Raw genomic sequence first — 11357 nt, 5'->3', positions numbered from 1 at the left:
AAGGTCATCTTAGGCTAAGTGAGACTCTGTTTTAAAACCACTACAAATTGAGTTTACCCTCTGTCCTATTGCAAACATGTGTAACAACTCCTGAAGTAAAATCCTTAAAGTATAGTATTTGCCCTTTTAATTAACTAATTTGCTATATTCAAATTCTGTAGAGGTTGGGCTCACCAAAATATTATTATATATATCTTAAGAAAATCTAAGGAATTTTATGGAGAATTTTATTAAAATGGGCAATACCAAGGTTCAAAATTCTTTTTCAGTAGGTTTTAGTATATACTAGCACACAAAAATAATAAGAATTAAATAAATAATCCGGGAGTGGATTATATAGTTTAAGGAGGGGATGGATGCTTAACATACACAAGATCTGGAATTAATAATCAGCACTAGAAGGCAGACAGAGACAGACAGACAAATAGAACATTTGAAAGTTAAGAAAATGAGGAAAATGTTCAGATCCATGAACATTTTCAAATGCAAAAGCGTTTTTGGAGTTGTCTGCTGAACAAACAAACTTTTGTAATTAATTAAGGATCTAGGAAATATATTTTTAAGAGCTTGGGCTTCTATCAATGATATTCTTACTGAGGTATCGATACATTTTTCATCTTCATAAGAAAGGAATATTTCTACATTAAAGATGGTTGATTTATTGGATAAATGAACAAAGTTATGTATATAAAAATAAATTGAAGCACAAAAGAAGAGGATATTATGGAAATAAAAAATTAGAATATACTATTGAAACTGAAATGTGGCCAAATGATGTTTGTTAATCTCTTTGGATTGAAGAAGAACACATTTAAAAAAAAAATTAAAAAAGCATGACCCAATGATACGGTGCAGTGAGTCAAGCACTTGTCCAAGGTTGAGGACCAGACTTCCCCAGACTCCATGTAATGGAGAATTGGTAGTGTTTCTATAACCCCAGTGTTCATAAGGCAAATAGAGAAGACTTTCCAGACGCCCACAGACCAGCTAGCCTAGTGAGCACAGTAAGAAACAACAAGAGACCTGCCACAAGAGACTCTGCCACAAACAAGATGGAAGTCAAGGACCGTCATTGGAGGCTGCCCTCTGACCTTGACACACGCATAGTGAATGCCTGCACTCACACACTCAAACACATCATACACACCCAAAATTAAAACATCAAGGCACTAATTTTGTACAGTAGGATTGGTTTCATATATATGATTGATTTCAAGTATATCAATGTGCTTTGACCATGTGATTTTCAACATTAAGGCTTGAAAAGTAAATGTTAAATATTAAAAAAAAATCTTAGAATTATGAGATTCGGAAAATCTCCAAATACCAATGTTTAATAAAAGCTGAAATATGTATCAGCCATATGGACACAATATACTAGCTGAGATTATAATTTACACAGAGGTGTTAGAATGTCTTTGTAGTGCTGAGGATGGGACCTTATTACATAGGAGGCAAGCACTCTTCCACTGAGCTACATCCCCAGCTCCTGGAAGAAGAATCTTGATTTTGTTTTCTATTTTAAATCATAACAGCCAGTGTCAACAAACAAACAAACAAACAAACAAACAAACCAGCCACAGGCTGTGGGTGTAGCTCAGTTGACAGAATGCCTACCGATCATGCAGAAAATCCTGGATTTGATTTCTAGCATTGCATAAAACAAGTATAATGGCACATGCCTATAGTCCAACACTCAGGAGGTAGAGGCAGAGGATCAGAAGTTCAATGTCATCTTTGACTGCAAAGTGAGTTCAAGACCAGCCAGAGCTATATGAGAACATATCTCAAAGGGAAAGAAGGAAATAAAGAAAAAAGGGAGGAAGGAGGAAGGAAGGAAGGAAGGAAGGAAGGAAGGAAGGAAGGAAGGAGAAGACCCTACTAAGATTTGCTAAAAATAGATACATGTGGATTTGGTTGAAAGGGCGGGTGAGGAGGATCTTGGAGGAGTTGAGGTGGAGGAAACTGTAATCAGACTATTGTATGAAAAAAAAATCTACTTTCAATAAAAGAAAAATAAATTAGGACTATTTAATAAATGATTTAATAATCAGTTTTATGACATATACATATAGTTTAGAGAATAAAAGAATTCTGTGTATTTAGTGTTTCATTTTTTTGTGTGTATATATTGTATCCAATCAGACGTCCAAATGTCTCTACCTCTATCAACATATATTATTATATTTACATCTCTATATTACCATGCCCAGGATACAACTAAAATTCCATTTCAGTTTTTTCCACTGGCTTCATCTTTTAGGAACTGACTTGTTGGCCACTGACCTTTCCTCCACTCAAAGCTGTTTTGGTCCCATCAGCTGTACTATCTCAGATTGCCATTAATCACAACTGTCTCAATTCAGCAAAGGCCTTGTGACAGCCTTTCCCATTCTGGCATGGCTGTCGGGGAACATTGCCATTGCTCCTGCTTCCATAGGTCTCAGCAGGGCCTACATGCCTTCTCCCTCCACCAATACTTGCTTCTCAAGAAACAACTGAACTCTTGGCCAACATGATCTTTTCCCAGGGGCACTTTCCCCCTCAAATCTTCACTTAGCAACAGAAAGCTGTGTTCTTTTGGAGAAGAACTTCAGACATCAAAGGCAGGTGGGAAAAAATTTTCCTACCTGAAGATGGTAGGATACATGAATGTTTTATGAGTCTACCTGTAATGATTTGGACTCTTACTGGTGACCCTCTTGCTTCTGTCTCCTTCAACAAATCCTACTAGTGTGTACCACCACAAGACCCAAGACTTTACAAACCCTGGGTAGCTAGCAAAGTTTCCAGTATCAGGTATGACCCCTCCCCCTTCAACAGTTCTTTAGTTCTATTATCGACTTGTTGGTTACTGCCAAGGTATAGCTAGCACTACCTCAGCCTTAAGGGCTGTCGTGCTGTTTGTCATAGTTGCGGTCCATAGGTATCATAGTTCAGTATAATAACCATTGGATAATTCCCTCCTTTGGAAGCATGCATGTGCCTTCTGTTACTACATAGCTTTCCTCAGGGACTTTCAAGTTAGTTTAGCACATGAATGTCTGAGGCATGTGTCTGAAGTTCACTGTGTCTCCATCAGCAGGAACTTTCCTTCCACCTTTAACCAAGGGCAACATCAATAGCCTCAGATGTTTCAGAAGTCTCTTAGACAAATGTGACCCAAAAAGGGACTGTCAATCTAACAAAGCCATAAATTTCTTGCGTGTACGTGTTTGTATTCAAGACAGGCTGTTTGTTTCAGTGGCTCTATGTGCTTCGTATTTGTTTTTTCAGCAATGTTAATTTGTTTTCAGAAATTTTAATGTGAGGATTTGGAATTATAATCAAATGCTCTGAAAAAAATCTGGACTCGACTTTGGGTGTTTGACATATTCTTTTTCCTGTTTCTTTTTGTTTGTTTGTTTGTTTGTTTGTTTTTTAGGGGGGAGGGTTCCTTTGCATTCATTGGTTTGTGTTTTATTTTTCCAATGGATTTTGGCAGTATATAGCTTTACATGTGAAGAAGCTGCTGTCTGGCGCATCACATTATTATTATGCAACTCACACAGTTCAATGGAAAAAGACACCTAGGTGAGTCAGCTTTAAGGCTCACGTACAAGAGGTTATAAATATTACTGTTGACTGCTGTCCACAACTTATTACACATTGGTAATAGTGTATGCAATAACAACACTGTAGATGTAGGTGTATGTGTAGATGTAGGTACTGAAGATGTAACTTAGTTGAGAGAGTATTTGCCTGGCATGTACAAAGTCCTGGGTTCAATTCTCAGTACTACATAAATGCTGGGTGGTGGCACATTCTGGTAATCCTAGCACTCAGGAGGAAGAGATAGGAAGCTAAGGAGTGTAAGGTCCTCAGCTTCATATAAAGATCCAGTACAACTTGATTGGCATGAGACCCTATCTCAAAAACAGAACAAAGAAGTGCAAACAAGTCCACTGGCTATCGTTAATTGAGCCTTCTTCTGATAGGACTGCGATCCATAGTATATATGCCCTGTTTCATTTAATCATCAAGTCAATGATTGGAGATCATTGTTTCTATTCTTTTATATTTTGTGACACTCTGATATCCTGATTTAATCCCTTCTTGTCTCTAACTTGGCCAATTTGGGTCCCTGCTCTGTGTCCTGATCCCTTTGCCTTTAGTTTTGGGATTTTGTTTGGATTCGGCTAATGGGATTCACCACAGGAGATTGGAAGAGACTGGGGATGGGGAAAGTTGGTCTCCCTTTACAATTATAACTCAACCTCTGTTCATAGCTCCAGCTTTCTGCATCAGGGAGGGCAAGTGTTTAGTATGTTCCTGGGTATGCCGACATGAACCCTTCCTCCCCCCATCTAGGGTTTCCTTGATCAGTGGTCTTTACAGACTTCAGCTGAGGATGCTTTCTATTTCCCTTTGAGATTCTGCCCAATAAGGTAGTATTTGGTCTCAAAACTGTTCACTACAGATCCTAGCCACACGAATTCCTACTTACTTCCATCTTTGAGGAGTGTGTATGTTTTAAACTTTTTGGCTTTGTCTGAGAGAAGCTGTTGTTACACAGAGCGTTGCCTAGTCTTCAGATCTTAAGTGTGAATTAAGCCTGTTTTAAGTCTGGCTCCAGGGCCGTCTACATTGGCTGTATACACACTCACAAACACGGAGTTGGTCCATGGGATTTCTGCTTCTTATTCATTAATGTGCAGTAAGAAACTCTCAAGGGCTGGTATTCAGTCTGACACAAGCACACATTATAGTAACCAGCAGGCAATTTTTATCCATTTAAACCAAAATAAACATTTGGGGGGCATTTCGGAAAATGTGATGAGGCAACTTTCAGTGAGGAGCTGCCCTTGGCTTTTGCAATGCCTGTGGAGGAGGATTCCCCCACCCCACCCACCCCCATTGGTAGTTCTAGGTGTTTTGCAACTCAAATGCGCTCTTTGGAAAACTTGAACATTTAGGATGTATTTTTATAGATGGATAAATGATCTTGTGTTCGGGTAAATTAACATGTGTTTGAAACGAGAGCAGAGATTAGAAATCTAGCCTTGAATTACAGTTTCACAATGGCTCCCATGTTCTTAGAGGTTAAGTAATAAAACATATTTAACTACTTGTCCTGGGAGGCTTTATCTCTAGACATAACTCAATATCAAATGATGTGTAAGGCACCCACACATATAATAGGTTTCTCAAAAGAAATCATATAAATGTAATCCAGTTTTCCTTTTCCCAGCCCTCGTGATTCATATTTTCTTAGCCACTGGAATTCTTACATATAGTTTCCAAGTTGATAGGATTGACGTTTTTCAACTGCGTGACTAAGCAGCGATAGCTTCTTGTTAGAGCTGTAATGCTCCAGGCACCGATTTGCCTCCTGGATTGCATTCTGCTGTGAGCATGTGTATGTTAAGATAATTGTGCCTTATCAAAGTCCACTTCTAGATTTGTATTTCCTTAGCAGAGGAAATAAACAGAAAACACAGATTATAAAGAGTGCCCAAACACAGGCTGGGGTTGTAGCTCAATTGGTCAAGTGATTGCGTAGCATTCGTGAAGCCCTGAGTTTGATCTCTGGAACTGAATAAAACTGGGGGCAAGGTGGTGCACACCTGTGATCCCAGCACTGGGGAAGTGGAAGCACGAGTGCTGGGTGTGACAGGATTCAAGATCATCCTCGGCTACTTTGTGAGTTCAAGGCCAGACTGAGCTACATAAGACTTTGCCTAAGAAATGAGTAAAAAGAGAGAAAGGAAAGAAGAAAAGAGTGCATATTACAAGTATATTACAGTTTTGAAGAGATAGAGTTTGTGTGAAAACCAATCAAATGGGGTATTAAACATAGATACTTGTTTTTCAATTTTTAAAATTTTCATTTGAAAGAATTAATGATCATTTAAGTAAATAGATGTACAAGCCAGTAGCATTTTCTTTTTTGTGTTTAGTACATTTTTATTAAATTTCTTCTCAGAGTTAAAAGTTTCAATTTTTGGCTATTAAACTCTAAGTACAATATCAACTAGATAAACACAGAAGCATTAGAAAGAAAACAGTAACAACAAAAAACAAATCCAAAACCGAATCCAACCCCCCAAATGAGAGAGAAAAACCCCCCGAATGCAAGAGGCAGTGATTATAATAACGATGTTAATTTACTAGATTCTGAGTAAACACTTCCATGTTGCAATTTCATGTGCTTTGACAATTTCAAAGTATGAAATAGTACTTTTGCAAACTTAAGCCCTCTCACTTTAGTCCCCTCCCAAGCAGCAAATACAAATTATGGGCCACATTTTTGGTGCACTCTTTGTTGTTAAGAGCCTCTCTCCACTCTCTTCTGCTCCCATGGAAGGAGAAATAACTATGAACAGGTAAGCATCCGCTTAACTGAGGGTATTAACTCTCAGTTAACTGTAACCCTCTTGCTGAGAACAGGAGAGATCAAATCTTGGGTTCAGCTTCAATAGCACAAGGGTTTTCAGCACAATGGTCAGGGTGAAGTCTAATTCAGAAGAGTCCTTCGAAGTCCTATCTGTCCATTTTGCTTTCTTGCATATGTCTCCAAGCAAGCACAGATGCCTGTAACACTGAGAACCACACCTAATAAGAGTGCAGTCACATCTCCAGCTTCGACTGCTTCAACGCCAGACAGGATCAAAAGCAGCGAAGAAAGGACTAAGATCAACTGTGTTAAAAATGAATTCATGATGTTAGGATCTAGAGGGCTGAACCTGCCAAAACAATGGGATATGTAAAATTCTATCCAACGTGAAATATTCTCTTTGGAACTTCCAGATGCTGAGGCTAAGAGGTTACTCATGACATAGTCTGACTGAATGCAACCATTACAGGAATCGCCAGTAGCATTTTCAATGGTATTTAACAGACGGAATAATATTGCAGAATTGCCAAAGTAGAAGACAATTACAGGCCATCTGTTTAACCCCAGAAAGCAAGATAGAAAGAGGAAGCGAAAGACAGGTAATAGATTCTATCATCTTCTACAAGGACTTCATGAACACTCCACCCAGCAACTTCCCTTTACATTGCACTGCTCAACCCCAGCTACAAGGTATGCTGGGTAATAAAGTTTTGCCACTACTTCCATTCTATTCATTGTCATTTAAAAGAAAGGTAAGAAAGACACTTACCTAAAGAAAGTGATCAGAAGTCTCACCACAGATAGGAAACAGAAAGGCAACGTTTTTGCCTTTTATTACTCTTTTAAGAAGGAGGGAAGACAAGAGGCTTGAAATAATTACTTTAGGGCATGCCAAAAAAGTCTGGGATCTGAGATGAAGAGAAGGGCAGAGCACTGAGACCATAAAATAAATGGTTAAGAAAAGAATTAGTGCTTGGCCCCTAGCAGTTACTCATGAAGAATCTGAGGACTAAGAGGGGAAGACATGATAGGAGAATGGGAATGCCAAAAGAAAAAGAAAGAACGGAGGATGAAAGGGAGGAAGAGGAAGAAATAAGGACTGGAGGGTGAGAGGAAGGCGAGAAGGAAGAAGGAAAGGAGAAAGGAAGGGAGAAATAGAGAATGGAAGGAAGAGAGGAAAGGAGTGTAATGGTTTGAATCAGAATCGCCCCATAGGCTCATATATTTGAATTCTTGGTCCCCAGTTGATGGAACTCTTTAGGAAGGATTGGAAGGTGTGTCACTGAAGGCAGTCTTAGAGGCTTCAAAATATTCATGCCATAAAATAACTGTGGCCACACCATGTTAATGAACTGGAAAAATTAATGTTGTTAAGATGGCAATGACCCTTAAATTGACATGTAGATCAAAATGCTGCCCCTGTCAAAATCTAGACTTTACAGAAATTGAGCCCAAGACTCTTATGTAAAGGCTTCCATGAATCTATAAATACAAGTTTTAGTGTGAATGTATGCTTACATTTCTTTTAAGTATATACCAAAGCCTAGAATTACTGGATTGTACAGTAACTGTACTTAAAGCTTTTTTAGGGATCTCCAAAGGGATTCTTAAGAAGTTGTGGCATCTTACCTGCCAGTAACACATGAATAGTTCAATTTCTCCACATCTTCACCATTAGTCACTATCTCTCCTAACCATAGCCACGTGAGTGAGCATAAAACAGTATGTGTTTGATTTGCATTTCCTTGATGATTAATGATCATAAACAACTGTTTCTGTGTTCATTGGCTATTCTCTGGAGAGTTGTCTATTCAGATCTTTTGTCCATTTTTTAAATTAAGTTGTCTTATTATTGAGCTATAAGAGTTCTGTTTTATTTTCAGTATGTAAGCCTCTTTCAAGATACATGATGTGCAACTTTTTGCTCTCATTCTATGTACTATCTCCTCATTTTAATAATATCCTTTAAAGTGCAATTGTTTATAATATTACCGAAGTCTAATGCATATATTATTTTATTGATATTGCTTGTACTTCTGGGTTTTATGCAGAAGAAATCATGTCAAGTTCAAGACAGGGAAGATTTGACTTGACAAGATGGCTCAGCAGATACAGGCTCTTGCTGTTAAGCTGTACAACTAAAGTTCGATCCCATGATAGAAGAAGATAACAACTTGGGGGCATGTTGTCCTCTGGTCTCCACACATGAGCACAGGTGAGTGTGTAGGTGCATAATGCACATATACACATAGCCACACAGTTAAGTAAATCAATCAATGTTTTAAAAAGACTGAAAAGTGTAGCTGGTCTTTTGCTATTTTGTGGGTTCTTTCTTCTACTCTTCTCCACCCTTTTTCTTCCTCACTAACACTAGATAGAAAAGAAAAGGAGTAGGAATAGAGGGAAAGGGGGCAACATTACATTTAGACTATATCCTGCTGATTAGGGGCGGTAAGTTCCCTGGGGCAAATTTGATCTTTGCCTTCAGGATATCTAATTTATTCTTCGAGTTGTTTCTTCTTTGAGCACAAGTACTTAAACTGTGACTAACACCAACCAACAAACAGCCCACAAAATGTCTAGGGGCCTTAGCATTTATACACCCTCTGAAAAGTCCCCAAATTTCTAAAAGTCACACACACACACACACACACACACACACACACACACACACACACACCACCACCAACAACAACAACAAGAACAACAAAAAAAAAACCACAGAAACTAACTGCAGGTGTCAAAAAATCACACCCTTGCTTGAGTATGGGGCAAATCATAGTCAGCTGCTGTGGACAGTCTGAGGCAACCCCATAACCCATTCCTGGATTTCAAATGAAAATATATTCTTACAATATTTCTGTGTTTTTAAAGAAACCAAACTTCTCACTAAAGAAAGAAACTAAGTCTCTGCTTTCGTCTAAGAGCTTTATACTTTTAGCATTTAATTTTTACATCTAATTCTTTGATCCGTTTGCAGTTATGTGGTATAAATTAGGGATCTAACTTAATTCTTTTAGATGTTGATATCCAGCTATTCCTGTACAACTGTTGTGTTAAAGGTTAGTCTTGCCTATAGAATAATTTTGCCTGCTTTTCTAAAACTCAATTGACCCTAATTGTAGGGATTTCCTTCTAGACTATAAATTATTTTCTGCTGATTCATTTTGTCTTTTTGTCACTACCAGACAGTGTTGGTTAAGATTGTTTTGTAGTAAGTATTAAAATTATAAAAGTTTAGTTCAAATTTGCTCTTTTATTGAAGATTGTTTCTTGGAGTATATACCTGGTCATTTACATTTCTATAGGAGTCTTAGGCTCAATTTCTGTAAAGCCTAGATTTAGACAGGGACAGCACTTATCTACTTGTCAATTTGAGGGTCATTGCCTTCTTAACTAGATTAATTCTTCCAGTTCATTGACATGGTATGACCATTTATTTAATTTTAATTTCTTTCAATAATATTTTATTTTTAAGAGTATGTGCTTTATTTTTATTGCTTTGCTTTTATTTTGTTACTATTGTAAGTGTATTTTGAGAGGGAGGATGTTGAGACAGGATTTTATATAGTGCAAGCTGGCCTCAAACTTGTCATGTAATCAAGCACGACCTTGATGTCCTGATCCTCCAGGTTTTACCTCTCCACTGATGCAATTATAGGAGTGTGCAAGTGTATCTGGCTAATTTTTAAATTTCATTTTTTGGATTGTTCATTGTAAATATAGAAAAATATGAGACCATTTTAAAATAAAAATGCTCAAAGAAAACTGAGGAAAAAGTAACTGAAAATCCACAGCTGACCTCATAATCAGCTAAAAATATCCTATTTATCTATTCTGTAACCTTTCTGGACTTATTAGCTTTATTTGTTCTGCACGTGTTTCTTTCAACATTATCTTCTACTTCAATCATACTCCATGGTCGAAAGGGAAGCATTTACAAACCATTGTCTGTTCTGTAGGCCAAGTAGATTTTGTCTCAGGCATTTCTATGTTTTCTAAATCCATCAAGTACCCTAAAAATAATTTACTAGTGTTCTAAAATTTGTTCACGATTCCTATTGGTTCCCTGAAAATGGTTGAGAGTAGATGATCACCTTATTGTGATTTTCCCTGTACTTTAATTGTTCCCTCTTGTACATTAATAAATGTGTATGTCTTTTCTCCTATTTATTCACTGTTCATGTATTTTCAGCAAAGAGAAAGTAGAAGGGAAATGTTCCTTTACTCCAACACCAGTGCACTGCAGGCTCGTTAGTAGCATACTAGTAGATGCCAGGAGTTTTCCTCCCATAACTTGGTTGTAACATCAAAAATATCTCCAGACATTTCTAGATGTACCTGAGAGGCAAAATTATACTCTGCTTAGAACTTCTACTTTCATACAAAGAATATGTACAGTATTTCTATTTTTGTGGTGCATGTGTGACTTCTTTGTGTTTATTTGCTCTAAAGTCTAATTTTAACTATTTGGTTATTTAACTGATTAGCCTTATGCTCCTAATGGAAGATGTATATGTGAGCAATTTTTAGCTTTGCAATAACCAGTTAATCATTGCTTATCAACAATATTAGAACTTCCAAAAGAACTTGTTTAGAGGTCTTTTTACTAGATTTATTGGAATCAGCAACATTCTTTAGGAAGTTGTTTGGAAACAATGGATGCACTTAGAAAATCAAGTCTGTGGCATGAAAAAGTGTGGCTTAAATTGTTTTTAAAAACTTAACTAATTATAAAACTTCCTATAAATTTTTTGATACAATCCAACTGTATTTATAAGGCAAATGGTAGAATTAACAATTTGAACTTAAAAATTAAAAAATATCTCAGCTTTAAAATTTGTTGATTTAATTTGAAATGAATATTATTTCCAAGAACAAAATTAGCCTCTGAATAATGTTTTCTTTGTACAAAAGCCATGGCTGAGGACACAAAGGAACTTTGCAGTGACAAAGAGAAGCTTGTTGCTTCAGAAGGGGT

At 37.2% G+C, this 11357-nt stretch overlaps 1 protein-coding gene across 1 annotated transcript; it reads right to left on the bottom strand.

Annotated features, from left to right (window-relative positions):
• Positions 1 to 6496: 6496 nt before the first annotated feature.
• Positions 6497 to 6700, bottom strand: LOC116887818 (small integral membrane protein 30-like). Its single transcript, XM_032889338.1, has one exon. The coding sequence runs from the start codon at positions 6698 to 6700 to the stop codon at positions 6497 to 6499; it is 204 nt and encodes a 67-aa protein (XP_032745229.1).
• Between the last annotated feature and the right edge of the window lie 4657 nt (positions 6701 to 11357).

The sequence above is a fragment of the Rattus rattus genome, chromosome X (genome assembly GCF_011064425.1).
Source record: "Rattus rattus isolate New Zealand chromosome X, Rrattus_CSIRO_v1, whole genome shotgun sequence".
Taxonomy (NCBI): domain Eukaryota; kingdom Metazoa; phylum Chordata; class Mammalia; order Rodentia; family Muridae; genus Rattus; species Rattus rattus.
The sequence above is the reverse complement of the archived record's forward strand: the minus strand, read 5'-3'. Positions and strand labels throughout refer to the sequence as shown.

Coding starts and splice junctions, on each gene's coding strand:
- LOC116887818 (XM_032889338.1), bottom strand. CDS start 6,700: ATGAATTCATTTTTAACACAGTTGATCTTAGTCCTTTCTTCGCTGCTT.